The following is a 16,020-nucleotide window of genomic DNA, read 5'->3' on the forward strand; positions in this document are numbered from 1 at the left end:
CACCCACAGCTCCCACTGAGGTTCAGGAGGACCTCTGAAAATCTGGCCCCTTTCTGCTATTGCAGAAGGTCATATGTTTCCATAAATGTGAGCCAGGAAACCTCAGAATCCCTGTGGGCAAGGACACATCCAGCTTCCACAGATGGCTGCTTCTCAGGCACAGCATGGAGCAGGTGAGGAGAGCTGGGCATTATCTAGAGAAATTGCTCATTAACCCCCCTGCAAGTCTTCCTCCTTCCCCTCCTCGCATTTGCACCTCAGAATTAGAGATCCCTCTTTTCACAGTTTTGAAGTGGAAATTGCATTTAAATGTTACAAATCAAATGGCAGTAAAAATTCAAGCAGACTCCACAGGCGGCAACAAAGGGCACCTCCCTGGCTCTTCGCAATCAAAGACCTCAGGGAGGCTGTGTCCAAGGCAAAATTAGCTTGCTAGGGTGCTGCCATTTAGATACTGAATTCATTTTGGGGACGAAAACTTAGATCTTGCTAAAACAGCTCCCCAGACACATACATACGCAAATCCCCGTTTAAAAGGAAAATCACTCCCGCAGCCTTCTCTCTTTTGAAGTTAAATGGAAATGGTTCAATTCAAAGCTCTGCCGGCATGGCTGCAACGATCAGGTTATAGTGCCAGGCAGCGAAAGTGACTCAACATGACTACAATCAGAAATGAAACTGACACGGCTGCAGTCACTGCCTAAACCAGGGCTTCTCAAACTGGGGATCAGGACCCTTCAGGGGGTCGCGAGGTTATTACATGGGGGTTGCGAGCTGCCAGCCTCCACCCAAAACCCCGCTTCACCTCCAGCATTTATAATGGTGTTAAATATAGAAAAGTGTTTTTAATTTATGGGGGGGAGGGTCACACTCAGAGACTTGCTATGTAAAAGGGGTCACCAGTACAAAAATTTGATAACTGCCCTAAGGGCAGGGCAAATAAACCACCAAAAATAAAACTTGCCTGTAGTGTTAACAATTTCTGACAATGCCCAAGCTCCCGGAGTCCTGTGATTAGGTGTGAACCTCAGCTTTAATAAAAAAGAAAGAAAGAAAGTTTCTAGCCCTCCTGGCTGTGAAGAAAATTTTGAAAATGTGACCCCTTAAAAAGTCCATAACCAGAAGACAAATATTATATATTATTAGTATTAACACAGGAAGAACCACCAAAAACTGTTATTTTAAAAAGCCTCTGGCATGAAAATAATCTCTCATTGTTCTATTCCTGGCTCTGAGATGATGTAGCCCAGTGATAGAAACCAGCCAGCATTTAAATTGGGGGGAGGAGGGGCTGGGGAAGAGGGGCAGCAAAGGGTTGCAGACCTGGCAAAACAACAACTTACATTGAGCTGGGTTGCTGAAGGGTGAACTTTAAGCATTGTCTTACCAAATCTGCTTCTCCCAGATGATGACAGACATCACCACTACCGCTACATTTTTCAGACCATGTTAAGCCCTGAGAACGCACAATAAAACCCTTGGCCTAAATTGTCCAGAAATGAGTTGAGACTGAGACTGCCTCACTTCAGACACCTTAAAGGGTCTTGATTTTCACAGGGTGGGTACTCAGCACAGGCTGAAAATCAAGCCCTCCCCTTTACACCTGTCTCAGGTTGGGCACCCAAGATCACAGGTCACTTTTGAAAACGCAGGCAAGCAAGAAAGAGAGGCTACCCCCGTTGTAGGATGGTTATCTCAGAAATCTGCAGCTTTGTTTTGTTCACACAAGTTAACTATGTACTTATGCCCCCCTGACTTGTGTGCATGCTTGCCTGTTTTCCTGACTCAGGGCCTTCATGGCCCGAGGCGTGAAATCCAATCATCCACCTATCTCAGCTTGCATAGCAACAAGCCATTTTTAACCACTGATCATGCATTTACATCAGCAATGTAGCGGCTTTCCCTTCCGTGTCAGCATCCCCAGAAGGAGCCTTGGGATTCCTGCCTCTGGCTGCCGCAGAGTTAACAAGAAGTAGCTGAAGATAGGTAATTGCTCTGCTCTTGAAAGCGGGCAGAAGGCCAGAGGGGACGGTTTCTGTTGGAGGCACTTATCTCTCATCCATTATTAACAATGGGAATAAACAGATGCCACAACAAAATGCAACAGGCAGAGACGTGCCGAGGAGATTGGGGGGCGGGGGTGTTCCAACTCTGCTCCCCAAATTAGACAATTTAAACCAAAAGTGGCGTCTCGGTCATGCTCAGTGACCTAGTAGGGGGCAGGATTCAGCTCGCTGTGGAGATCAAACTATCAGGGAAAGAGGAGAGATGACAAGGGACGATACTGAGATTTTGATGAACTATCATCTCTCACCCCCACCTCATAGTTGCAGCCAGAGCTTTTGGACCCCACTCCTGCATGGGGCTCCCTGCTGGTGGGTGCTGAGCCCGAGTGCAGAGCTCTTAGCAGGATCGGGGCTTGGTTTGATCAGGGTGGGGGATGGAAGGGAAGTCCCTGAACAGCAAGGAGGCACTTGTATGGCCTCTGTGCTTTGCAACAGCTTGTGTACGTCAATACTTACGTGGGGGGGGATCCTCTTTATCATCCAGGGTCTGATTTGCACAGGTGCAGAGCACCAGCGAGGCTAACTGAAGAAAAGGACAGCTTGGGGGGTGCTGAACACCATTGAAAAGAAGGGCTTGTGTGCGCATCACGCTACTACCTGTGGGCCCCCACTGGGATCGGGACCCATTCTGTTAGGTGCAGCACAACGGCATCGGAGAATAATGCCACCTAGCTCCTCTACAGCACTTCTCATCAGTATCATGGACATTTTATACATGGGGAAACTGAGGCACAGAGCAGGGAGGGACTTTCCTAAGGTCACCCAGCAGGGCCAGGAATAGAACCCAGCTTTCCTGAATCTCAGTCCAATGCTCCGGCCATTACATTGCAGAATGGCACGGTCTCTGTCCTGAAGAGCCTGACTCCTATTCCTAGGGCGCGGAGAGCTTTCCCCTAACGGCTGTCCCAAAGCACAGATCTGTCCAACCATTGCACCAGGCTCAGCTCCTGGTCTCAAAACACACCCGCAGCCACAAGACCGAACAGAAAATGAAGAGGAACCTTGGTGTCGTACAATTTCTTGCTCCTGATCTTCTTGGTAGTCATCCATTGGCTCTTCCCTGGCTTTGTCTGGCCCAGCGGCACCCTGGAAACACAGGAGGGCAGACATTGGTAGGTCAGCCTGGTTTAAAGCTCCCAGAAGTACCCCGCACTCAACCCCAATCCTGACAGAGCAGCAAAACCGCTTTGGAGACCCAGACTTTCATGTATTAGAGCCCCAAGTCTGGAGGCTGCTGAATCAAGACCCTGGAACATCAGAGGTGACCCCATCTCTGTTGGGTGCTTGTCCCCAATCAACGCTTCTGTCTCCTTTATCCTGCAGGCAACCAGGGGGCGGATGGAAGCAGCCAAGTCATTTCCCAGCAGCCACTGTGCCTTTGCATCTGCCTGTGCATGGGAGCGCTCTCATGGTAGGGATCAGCGCTGTGTCAGAACTCTGCACGGAGCCCGGGTGTGCAAGCAGCCACCCTGGGTTGAACTGTCCCTACAGACAGTGGGGAAGCATCTATTAGAGAACGAGAACAAGCTCGTTGGCAAAGCTGGGCAGCAATCGTACAGGGGAGCTAGCATACAAGAGCCAGGGGAGAGCCGTTCTGGGCTCTACGAGACAGCAGGGAGAACAGTGTCACCGGTCCCTGCTCCTCCACCCCACTGCAGCTGCCCAAGACACATTAGCAAAGCACAGCCGAGTGCAGATCTTCCAGTCAGGAGCCGGCAGCGAAGACCATTCCTTCTATTTGCTGCCCATTAAAATGAGAAATGGCAGCTGTCTGGGAGGCAGCCAGAGAAAACGAATAGCAATTCAGCCTTCCTAGTGCACAGAGGGCTGCAGAGCGCCCCCTCGCCCGGGGAAATTGCCGGGCTGAGTGGCTCGCACTGAGGTGGTCTCCAAACAGGAGCACAAGGAGGAGTCATGATAGAGCACTATCTCCACCCACGTGCAGGGCCACAGCCTCAGCTGGGGTCAATCAATGCAGCTTCTCTGACTCCAGGTAAGCTCTGGTGATTTGCACCAGCTGAGGATCTGGCCCATGGCTACTGCCTGCTTCAGGCTAGCAGGGAAGGATCCCAGGCAGCTGCAGGGCACCACGGCCGAGCCTGTTAAAACAGGGCGTGGCCCTAAGAGAAAGGGTCCATGGAGGGGGGAAGTCACTGGATCATTCTCCTCTCAATAGCAATGGCTGAGGGCTCCCTGCTCACTTGAGAATATTCATGGGTTTGAATCCTGGCTGAATCAGTTCAGCTGTTCATTATTCTGGGGGGCAGCATGGGCCAACAGGCTGGAAGCGAAGACAACCAGGTTCTAGGCCCAGCTCCTCCACTGAATCAGAGGTTGGCACTGGCTCAGGAGAGCACCAGGACTGGTATCGGGCAGGGGCAGATTGTGCCTGACTCAACCCACAGCAGCCTATCCAGCCGCAGAGTTAGAGATCATCAGAGCTGGATCTGAGGGGGTTTTTCTTGGAACCTCTTGCTGGCGAGCATGAAATATTAATGCTTCCGATAATTTACACCTCCCGGAGAGAAGGACTCAGCCATGCTGATACAGCTCCTGATTAACAACCTTCACTCAGGGGAACGATTCAGCACCTCCTCATTCACCCGACGGGCTGAGCTGTGAGCAGGCCACCTGCTCCTGCCCAGAGCTGCATGACACATGCCGCCTTCCAGACCCCATAAATGGGACCCAAAGCGACTACCCTCCCCATTGGGCCCAGCAGGGAGCTAATTACAGCCTCAGGGAGCAGTGCTCCGACACCAAACCCAGCTGACCGCCCCGGTCAGAAAAGCAAGCTGGCGGAACAGAAGCCAGGCATTGTGCTAAGGTTTGCAGCGTTTGCATGGTGGGAAGGAGCAGGCTGAGCAGGGAGATCCAACAACAAAGAGAAAGGAAAGCAAACAAGAAAGGTAAGCGGGGAAAAAACCCAACAGACGGGGAGTGTTCTGGCCTCTGGTTAGTTTTGTCCTCTCTAGGGCTGTAGAGTTTATCCTTTCTTGTCAGCCATCTGACTGCCAATGCTCTATTTATACCTTGTGCTTATGCAACTCTGGCTGCCGCAGTATCTTGATGCTGCAATATAGATTCTAACAAACTCGTAATGACAGCCATTCAGAACAGAACCGCAACAGTAGGGATAGAACTTCCTCAAAAGCACAGGCCTCTCCCACTTGGACTACAGAAGAATCACCATTTCCTATGAGCCATATAGGACTTATGACACACAGTTGTGCAGTTCTGATTCCATCCAGTAGTTCATTAGTAAGAAACTGACCAAGCTGATTAAGGAGTTTAAATTTCCCTCCCAAAGGAGTGCTAAGTTTGCACAAGTTCTCACTGCCTGCACCCTCAGGTCTTTCCTCCTAAGGTACCTGTGCTCTGTCCAAACAGCGTGAACAGCTCAGCCTAGCCCTGTGCAAAGACAAAGTGTTAAGGTACAAATTCTTTTCCCACTAAGGAGCTGGAGGGATTTATTCAGCGGATGCAATCCTGCAGTGGTGGACTCTTTGCGCCAATGTCTGTTCCATTGGTCTGGAATGCTTTTAGACTTGCTATCAATCATCAGTTTAGAGCCTGACTGATAAAATGCTGCTTTTAAAAACAAGCAACACAGAGAACTCTTGGCAGCCTGTCAAAAGAAGCTAATATTTCCCTGCTGCAGAGTTTCACTCCAGACAGCAAGAAGCACTTTACAAAATGAATGGCTTCCCTCTGCAAGCGAGCATCTCTTTGGAGGAGACAAGATTCTCCCTCACACAGCGTAACTGCCACCAGTCCACCACGGCCAAGTCACAGAAACATGGGAATCACCAAACTAGACCAAGCAAGGCCCATCTAGTCTAGTGTCCTGTCCATGACCATGGCTACAACCAGTTGCTTCTGACGGAGGCACGAGAATCTTGAAGTAGGCAGAGAGGGGGATAATCGGCCCTCCACGTTACATTTCACCCTGGATTCTAATCAGGCAAAGTTGGCTTAAGCCCCAAAGTAAAAGATCAAATTTCTCCAGAATTTTAATTGTTCTTAAGTGTGACAAGCCAGGATATTCCATCAGTTCCCCTTTGTGAGTCTAGCTAAATTCGTGGCCTTAGCTTTCTGGGATTAAACTGTGGTGCTCATTGCCCCAGGGTCCGTGAAAAAGGATTTCCTTGGATCCGTTTTGAATGTTTCACCTTTTAGTTTAATTGAATGTCTCCTGGCTCTTGTGTTGTGAGACCGAGGGGAGAGAAGTTTCTGTGTTACCTTCTCTAGACCTGGCATCAGCTCAGGAGCGCGTATCGAGAGCCGCAGGGCCCTTAAGGCTCTAACACTAAAGACATGGCATCTGCCAGGATTCCCAGATTTCAGCCCTCCTGTGCTTACACCTATTGCCAATGGTGGCAACTGGCCACAGCTGGAATAAAGTCCACCTCACAACCACATTTTCTGCCCCCTTCCCTTCACCCCCTGAAGAATTACAGTCCTGGGAGGCCCAGCTCCCAGAGTGGCATCAGAATGGGCTGAAGAGCAAGTGGGACATGTTATACAATAGCTGGGCAGAGAACAGGTGCTGCAGGGTGCTTCTACGTCACCCGCAGAGCAGGTGGAAGAGGGAGAAAGAAGGGCAGCTTGCCAGTAGCTCCTGGAAGCCAAAAGAAAATTGGTCATGACCCAGCTGGAACTCCATAGCCACAAGCTGCCCAGAATCAGGAGCAGGAGATGATAGGGGAAGGGTTCTCTCACTGCCAGCCCATCACAATATAGCATTGGGGCTTGGGGGTGAAAATTCTCTTGGGGGGCATGTATCCTCCTCCTCCTCTCACTTGTAGGGCCAAGAACCCTCTTCATCAACCCGCTGACAGCCCTCCCTGCAGAAATGGCTTCCCCATCACATAACATTACCTTCAGTGGCTTCTTTGTCTCCTCTTTCCCTAGCATGCTGGGTTCCTTGTATGTGTCTGATTGGACCACCTTCTCCTCAAAATCCGGCCTCTCCAGCTCAGCCTCCTCAAACTCATCTTCCCCTTGGTTATTGGGGTCCTGAGCAGGGTCTGCAGCATCATCAGGCATCTGGGTGAGAGAAACGTCTTGTGAGCACCCAATACCCCCACACCTTGGACACACGGTGGCCAATATGAGCTGGCTTTCTCCAGCACTTAAGCCCAGGCCAATGAGTGGGAGAAGCTACAGTTGGGGACACCAGCTTGCAGGAAGGAGGCTTCTCACCTCACTGCAGCAGTCCTCCTCAGGCTGGATCTCAGGGGTTTCGCCAGATCAGTCTCCTCAGATGAGACTGTAAGAAGTTATGGCTAAAGGAGGTGATTGGGCCTAGCAAGAACAGACAATCTTCTTTTCTTACCAGTAATCTGCCCCCCTCACCTCACTTTCTGCCCCTGCTGAAATCCCATGGCACTATGTGTGTCTATCCTGTGGGTCTCTCCATTGGTCCAGATACGTTGGTAAATGAAGAAACACTCAGCAGAAGTTGAGTCTTAATGAAGTTCTTAGGAAGTCATTGCCTGGAATCTTTAGCAACCAAAGGAAGGAAACCACCTCACATCAGAAAGTTGTGTCATTGCCTGTGAGGCAAACCAACTCATTGGCGATGACCCTAAATCCGTCCCCCGGAAAGGAGGAAGCTGTACTCCCTGTTTATCAAACCGACCTCAGAAGAAAAAGCTGCCTTTAGCCAAAACAAATCTGCCTTTTGACACAACGCTCTACGCCTTATGTGCGTGATGCTTTCAGATCTAAAGCTCCAGGAACCAAAAACCAGGATGGTTTCCTTGGCACAGATGTTCTCAGGAGGTACATCGAATCCTGAGCTCCAGCAGAGAGGGGCAGACACACAGCTCCAGGCTGTGGGAGATGCAAGACTTCTGCCTTGTAGCAGATCAGCTAGAAACATACCCTGTCACTGAAATAAAAGAATGAATGGACTGGGAGGGAGAGGAGGCACTATCATCTCCCGTGCTTAATATCTGCCATGGTTTTGTTTTGGTATTCTCCTCTGTAGGTCACCTGGGAAGAGCTTGTTTCCTCTAGTGCAGCTGGATCAGCGTTGACTCCTATCTGGGGGGTGGGGGGAGAATTACCAGCTGGCATCCTCAATGAAAACATGGACGTCCTCCCCTCTAGGAAGGGCACAGAAAAGTGAAAGCCTGTGCATGAGTCAAGGTCATGGATAAAGGTGCGATGTCCCAAGGACCTGCAGGCACCACGGTGGGCAAAGGAAAGTCAAACAGGCTGGAGAGCCAAGGCACTGCCAGTGTCATGGGGGAACACTACAGAAATGCGCAAGGAAAGATCACTTCTCTCTGAAGTTACTGCTCCTCTTAGGGGAACCTGGGCTCTCTCCTTCAGCCTCTCCAAGCTAAGCGAAGGGAGATAAATGGAGCTGAAGCTCTCCCAATGGGCATCGATTACCAAATGAATATCACTTGGCACTTCCATAGCGCGTCTCACCTTCAGAGCACTTTACAAACCACCAGTGAATTAGCCGAGCTAGCCCAACCATCGTCATAAAACACCAGTCAGTGCATTGCCTCTCCCGGAGCTTGTCAGAGAAAAGGATGTGCCAGTATATTTTTTTTCCCTGTGATCTGATCAGCTTTACAGATGGTTGAAACAACCTCCTTCCGCTAGGGCAGTGGTTCTCGGTTCTTTTCCATACCGCAACCCCTATTCCATACAACAACCAGCACCCGCTTCTCGGGATCCCTCCCCACATCCACACAGCAGAGATCTAACTGGGACCTATTTAGCCATATGGGAAAGGCAAGGTGCTCAGGGCCCCTGAAACAGCAAGTTTGTGGCCACCAAAGTGAGAGATTCTGCAACTGACTATATACAAGATGTCATCAAACAGGAAAATAAATATTCATCCCTCCCCTCATACCACACAGGCTCTGTTTGACTAGCTCTGCTCCACCTAACACCCATCAGAGAGAGGTAATTTTACCTGTTTTTAGAGTAGGAAAAATGGAGGCATAGAAGTGACTTGTTTGATGAGAACTCATGGCAGAGACCGAGATTAGAACTCCCAGCGCTCACCCTGAGCTGACCATACCTCCCGTTAGCACTCAAATGGATGCTAGGAAAATGCCCACTATTCTTCATTAAAACACAACCCTCTTGGGTGCAGGTGAGAGAGAGATCTGGGAATGACATGCTACATGGGCTGCATGGAAAGCTTCTGCTTGAATGGAAGAGTTTGGTGTCAGTCAGATTCCAGTGATGACATCATGGCGACTTCTCTTACCATTGGCTCCTGGACCACCGCCTCTTTTCGCGTGTGCATATTCTCTTCTCTTTCGATCATCCCAGCATCTGCAAGAAAAATGAAATGAGTCAATCCAGCCAACCAAAAGGCTCATCCAGGGAGCAGCAAAACTGGCACTGGCAATGTGACAGTTTAGCCCTGTACGCTGTGGAAAGTTGTCTCTCTCCTAGAGAAAGAAAGAGAGTGAACTGATCACTCGAGCCTACCTGGGAAAGACTCTGCATTGGGCTGTGATGACGCATCACTGGAACCAGGGAGCAGGCTGGTTACCACACCCCAGAACAGGTATAGCATGGAAGCTGATGCAGTGTTGTCTGCCTGTCTCTGCAGACAGCCTGACAATAGCGTGGAGGGGTGTGAACTGCTCCCCATTCATTGTAACGGGTTAATCCTGGTGCCTAATGATAGTATGTTAAAATGTCAACATTGATTGTTTCATCAACGACCACTTTAGCAGCATCTAAATAATAATAGTAGTGCTTATTTGCCACGGCTGGATGTAAGGACAGCGCTCGGGTAGCAAGTTGCAGTCAAGGGCAACAGGAAAAGGAGCAATTCAGTCCCCTGCCTCCAAGATCTGAAGTCACCTTTGCCCCAGCTTAGCAGAGGCACTTCCACTGCCTCCTCGGTGCCAAAATCCAAAACCACTTCCTGCATATTCATGGGTGCCAGAAACCTCCTCTACCCAGCTGCCAAAACCTCGCCTGGCATCTATGGTGCAGGTACATGCTGGTGACATGAAAACGTCTGGGTCTATTGACCACTGACAACATGGGGAAGAGTGGAAAAGACATTTAACACCAAAACAAATGTACATTCCCAGAAACACTGCACAGATGGGCGACGCTGGGGGGATGGGTACATCATTTCAAGGTCCAAATCTTGGCATCAGCATTGTTCTCCATGTCAAGTTTGCAAGAAAAACGACTTCACATAACAGTAACAGCTTTTACAGGCAAGAGATTTGTAAGGCTGCCTTTTTGGAGACTTAATGATCTCTGATGTGCCAATGATACCCATTTACTTCCTGTTAGGTTGCAACATAGCTGGAGTCAGACCACAAGGCGATTGACTTACTGAGCCACCGGATGCTCAGTCACTCATCTGTACATCAGTCTCTCTCTCTCTGTCCCTTGGGCTACTGCAGAGGCTGGGTGGTATCCATGGAAACAACCCAGTTGCGCAGCCAGGCAGAGAATCACTCCCAGCCCTGCTGTGCCACGGTGGGTTACAGGTCAGTGCCACTTCGCCCTTTGTCGGCACGTGGTGGTTGCAAATGAAAGGTCAGTGCTCCACGTGGCAAGGGAGAGAGGAAAGGGGAACCACACAGAGTGTCCGTTAGGGGGAAGCAAGGTGGCTCATTATGTTTATTTCTCCCGTCGTACATTTTGGACCCCGCACAGCCCTTTGTTTTGACCAGAGGGAGGCCCAAACTCCACCAGATCTGGATCCGAGTAGGTCCAGCTACAGCATCTGGTTGCGCTGGCTTCAATGGTCTTGCTGACCACTGCAGTGGCAAGCAGCGCAGGTTGATATGGGTGATGCAAAGCAGCCTCCAGCACCAGGCTGCCCCTGTTTGGCCTGCTGTGTAACCTACAGGGCAGGTATGTCCCAAGAGACGGCTGCAGCAACAATCTGTAGCGCTCTGAGGGAATGCAAGGCGCCACGCCCACTCTTTCACCCCCAAAGTGGCAGGAGCTGGGAGAACTGAGGAGGCAATGCACAGGTCCCCTGAGGGTGCACAAAGCAGGGGCAGCCCATAGGGCTCCGGACAGTTAGAAGCCGGGTTTATGAACTGTGAAGAACATCCCAATGAGAATCCTGGTGACCACACGAAGGCAGACTCGGGGGTGTAAAGCAGGGTGTGCTGGAAGGAACCACGGGGTGCTAACAGAATAATGAGCTGAGTTTCCAGGATGACCCATCCCCCTAGAAAAATTAAACAGCTTCATTCACTGTAGTCTCTAATCCTGGGATGCGGAGATGGTTCTCTCTCCAGGCTCATGGTCCAAGTCTGGCTGCATTAGACCCAGTGTCTTTGAGGCCTGGATGCATTTTTTAATAGCAAAAACAAGCAACAGAAAAGAAGTCCTGCCTGAGACGCTTCTCAGGACTCCGGCGGGGGGGAGGGGGTCCCACGGGGCGGGGAAGAGAGCTGAGGACTAAATCGCCCATTTTGACAGTGCATCATTTATTATCCTTCTCCTAACAATCCTCGACAAGAATGACCTTAACGAAGGCCGGGGGCAGGGAGCTGGGGCCGTGTTTCTGTGCTGTCTGTCATCAGCATTAGCCAAGTTTTCCCTCTTGAAACATTAACTAAGAGACCAAGAGGCAACAGGGCTCCCAATTAGATAGTTTCATGGCCTGGGCCGTAAAGTCATTCCCTAGGACGTTAATCCCAATTAAGACATGGAGGCCAAGTCCTGCTGGGCCCAACATTCCCCCCATCCCCAGCCCCGTGGTGCGAGCCTGTTTCCTTCAAAGAGGAGTTTGCTTTGATGTGAGGCAATTAGTTTGATTCTTCTGGGGGAACCTGTTGAAAGCAGGTCATTTAAAGATGAAATACCAGCTGGGTCCTTCTATGGGAAGGGACAAGGCATCTGGGCTTTGAAACAAGAACATGGTTTCTCCTCTCTCTCTCTCGCACAACCCCCACGCTTCTCTGTGTCCAGTTGACTGGACCCGATCAGCACAGGATCAGTTTAATATCTAACATGTCAAATATCTCAGAAGTTCTCCTGAACTGGAAGGGCACTGACCCAATGATCTAGACCTTTCCTCCCTATTTTTATTATGGCCTTATTATCTACGGCTCTGTTACTCGTACCGACCTGCATCTCTGCCCCTCACCACCACCACTATTCCTAATCCGAGCCCTTTCCTGAGCAGAGAATGAAAACTGCACCAAAATCCACTGGCAAGAGTTCAGGCTGAGACCACTAAACTCATTTTCGCTTGTGATCTAAGTCAGGATTTGAACCCAGATCCCCAGGATAGAATCCAGGAGCCCTGACTCCTAAACTTCCTGCCCCACCTACTAGCCAACCTGTTTAAGGAATATTTCATTCAGAATCCCAGTAACGCTTAGATACAGGTCACTGACCAAAGGCAACAGAGACTTTGTTAGTTCAGTTTGGTCTAGTAACCCCATGCGGTTTCACTGATCAAATCTGCATTCTTACTGTAATTAACAAAGTAAGCCTTTTAGACCCGAGAAGTTAATCAATATTTGGGATCTTGTGGACTGTTTCAGTTAGGGAAGAAATTGATGATGGAGTCAGGTATTTCTTTGATGCAATCCTGTTTATTTACAAAGAAAGTACATGAAGTCCTGTTTCCCTGAACACACTAGGAATCAAAAAGCAGGGAGATAGTTTCTCTGTTCACAGTTCCAAGCCCTTTTCCAGCCAGTGCTCTGCTCAAAAGCTCTCACTTTCGTTTTTCCCCCCTCAAGGTCACACATTTCTCTCGCTGTCTCTGGGGCTTCCTTGTTGCCTTCACTCTTTGAGGTGTTTCTGCTGCTTCTCTCCTGTACACAGATGCACGCCTACAATCAAATATATCCCTCATCCTTGCATTTGTTATCAGATCCCCAGGAAACTCCTTGGACCGCATGGCTCAGACACTGCCTAGGCTTGAAAGCAGTCTAGTCCTTGGGAAGTCATCTTCTATTGTTTCAGCTATCGCTAAACAAAGGGGAAATTCATTGTTCCCTCAATTCCCCTGTTTGGAAGGCCGTAGCTGTCCAGCATGACAACAATGAGGCAGTACCATCGTCCAACCCTCAGCTTAACAATATTTATACATTATGTATACGTTTATACATTATGCCTGTGAAGTGAAGCAGAGATAAAGGCTCTTCCCTCACAAACCTCAACTAGTGAATTATTCATGAACCAGTTTCCTGGCCTGATGATGGGTCACACTAGGTCGAATGCTTCCCCCTTCGCCCCTTTTTAATGGCTTCTCTTGCAAATACATTATTAGATGGCTGAGCCAGTCCAGGGAGTCTGAATGCAGTTGGAGCAGCAGAGGGTACAATTCTAACATGTGCCAAATGGTTTGAGGGCTGGTCTCCCCCAGCTGCTCAGAGTTTGAGTCTTCCAAGATGGTTGCAGTTGCTGCAGTTGTCTGACTGACCCATGGAATTAGCTGGCCTATGAAATGGCTTGCTCATCACCCCCAAAGGATGCTGGGAAATTCACCACCATGATTAAGATTGGAATCCCTCATCCAAACAAAAAACAAACAAGCAAGCAAGCAAGCAAAAAGAAAATCACATGGGAGACTGAACTCAACTCTTGCAAGAAACAATGGAAGGGGATTCTCCATCCCTCTCTTATAGACGGGAAAGAAAGTGCTACGACCTGTGTGCATATTGCTTTAGTACATATGATGCACATGGCCTGGAGAAAGGGGACAGGTCAAGGTTAGATGAAAGGGCCGCCCTATCCCTGATAACAAGATGATGCAGTGCACTCCTCAGATGACAGCCTCTCCTGTAAATTACTACAAGAGGTGGGTCCCTTCTCCTTCCATCCCTAGGAAAACAAACTCCTTAGTCATCCATAAGGGGACTGCAGATTTAACATCTTCCTCCCGGACACAGCAGCAGGGAGGATGTCAGGGGATTCCCAGAGCCAGGCTCCATTTCTGCACTTTGAAAGGCAGGGAGGAGAAGAGTTTCTAAAACTCCTAGCAATTGTACCTCATTCGCAATGACACATGCCTTGGTTTACCTGTGCTCTGAGCCTATTGGTGCTAACCCTAAGCAGGGGTGGGCCATGTCAGTATTTGAACGGGGGTCCTCCCAGGAACACTCGGGGAGTGCACGTATTAATGCTGGAGAGACTGGGGGCTGCAAGCATTCTCCTGCAACGCTGAGAATCCAAACAGGACCGAGCTAGGGCATGAGGCAGAGTAAACAAAAGGGACTAGAAACTTGGGTGAAAGTGACCAAGTTTGGATTATTTAAAATACATGATATCTCTTGACAAAATTTTTCAATTAAAATTTCTCTTGAAGTTTTTGAGAGACTTTCTTTGTTCAAAAAGCAACCCCTTGCTAAGCATAGGTCATTACTGTACTTCACTGCGTTATGGAAACCATACCCATCTCGAGTTCCTCATCATCGGTCCCTTCCTTGTTTCCTTCCCGATTGGCTATCGGATGCTCCACCCCTCTTTGTTGATTGGCCAGCAACAGATTGCCATTCTGCTCAGATCTGGTGTCAAAGTGACGGTGCTTTGGGTAACTGTGCACTTGTTCCTCGTCCATTTGGGCATTCACTTTGTTAACAATGTCTTGCCAGCTGCAGCAAAGTAAGAAACAAAAAACAGAACAAGCCACACAGCTTGTTGGCATTTCATAATCTAAATGCAAACAGGGAAAGAAAAAAACACAAACAAAAACAAAAAGAAACCCACCTCCCACACATTCAAAACTCCTGCCTAATTGTACATCTCAGGCAAAGGAGCTGATTGCATTAGTTATCGCTGCAAGCTACATGGAAAAGCTACAGAACAATTTGTGCGCTACACAAATGCCAAATAAAATATGTTTTATAAATGCAATGTATTATTATTAGAATGGCTTTAATCTGTTATTCATGCACTGTGATAAATTATCCATATAGCGGTGGCAATATTTTCTAACTCCAAATTGATACATTTTCATGCTTCTCACATATTAGAAGGCATAAATTTGCCTTTTTGGAAAAATACCAAACCAAAAGTCCTCATTATGTCTCAACCTTTATGTAAAAGTAATAATGCTGCTTGTACCACAGTCTTCTAGAATAATTAGTCCAAACTCTGAAGAATCATTATTGAGAACTGTAGAGTTTTGGACGACGAGTGTAGAAAACCTTTTTAAGAAAAGTAATGATACAGTAAAAGTTTTGCCATCCGGCACATTGGGGGATAGGGGGCTGCCTGTTAGTCAACTATTCTGGTTCATTAAGAGTTATACTTACCGATGGAATACTAATTTTCTGGAATGAGGCAGAGAGATAGGGTGCGGGACGGGGTACAGGCTCTGGGCTGGGGGTGCAGGCTCTGGGGTGGGACCAGAAATGAGGGGTTCAGGATGAGGGTGGGGGATCTGGGCAGGGGCAGGGGGCTGAGTGCGGCAGGGGTGAGGGTGCCGGCAGGGGCTCTGGAGTGGAGCCAGGGATGAGGGGGCTCCAGGCTGGGGCCAAGGGGTTCGGAGTGAAGGAGGGAGTCTGGTGCGGGAGGGGGCTCAGGGCTGGGGTGCAGGAGAGGTTTCAGGGTGCTGGATCTGGGCAACGCTCACCTTGGGCAGCTCCCCGCAAGCTGTGACATGTCCCCACTGCTCCTAGGTGGAGGTGCAACTAGGCAGCTCTTTGCGCAGCCTCCACCCACAGGACCCGCCCCCGCAGCTCCCACTGGCCACAGTTCCTAGCCAATGGGAGATGCAGAGCCAGCACTGGGGGCAGCGCGTGGAGCCCCCCCACGGCCATTCCTCCGTTAGGAGCAGCAGGGACATGTCACCACTTCCAGGGAGCCAAGTAAGGAGCCTGGTGGCCCTGCACCAACCGAACTATACACCAGACTTTCAATGAAGATCAGAAATGCCGGTTGATAGAGCTTTCTGGCTGGTCAAGTGCCAGACAGCTCAGCTTTTACCATAGAAGGGACTTGTTGCAGTGTGGCACAGCAGAGAGCCTTT

At 49.4% G+C, this 16,020-nt stretch overlaps 1 protein-coding gene across 4 annotated transcripts in view; it reads right to left on the bottom strand.

The window, feature by feature from the left end:
* Positions 1 to 16,020, bottom strand: part of LOC115636800 (Golgi integral membrane protein 4-like) — an 86,300-nt gene that overhangs the window by 20,140 nt on the left and 50,140 nt on the right. For 2 of the 4 annotated variants that reach the window (XR_003997067.1, XM_030537373.1), the window contains exons 10-13: positions 14,442 to 14,641; positions 9,307 to 9,374; positions 6,948 to 7,115; positions 3,081 to 3,152 (exon numbers count right to left, since the gene is read on the bottom strand). Coding sequence is in view for 3 of the 4 variants with exons in the window: in XM_030537373.1 (XP_030393233.1) it covers positions 3,081 to 3,152; positions 6,948 to 7,115; positions 9,307 to 9,374; positions 14,442 to 14,641 (508 nt within the window). In the remaining variant the exon portion in view is untranslated. Of the gene's footprint in view, positions 1 to 3,067; positions 3,153 to 6,947; positions 7,116 to 9,306; positions 9,375 to 12,617; positions 13,017 to 14,441; positions 14,642 to 16,020 lie in introns of those variants that run through there. The other 2 variants (XM_030537374.1, XM_030537375.1) reach the window with 2 other exon arrangements.

The sequence above is a fragment of the Gopherus evgoodei genome, chromosome 18 (assembly GCF_007399415.2).
Source record: "Gopherus evgoodei ecotype Sinaloan lineage chromosome 18, rGopEvg1_v1.p, whole genome shotgun sequence".
Classification (NCBI taxonomy): Eukaryota; Metazoa; Chordata; order Testudines; family Testudinidae; genus Gopherus; species Gopherus evgoodei.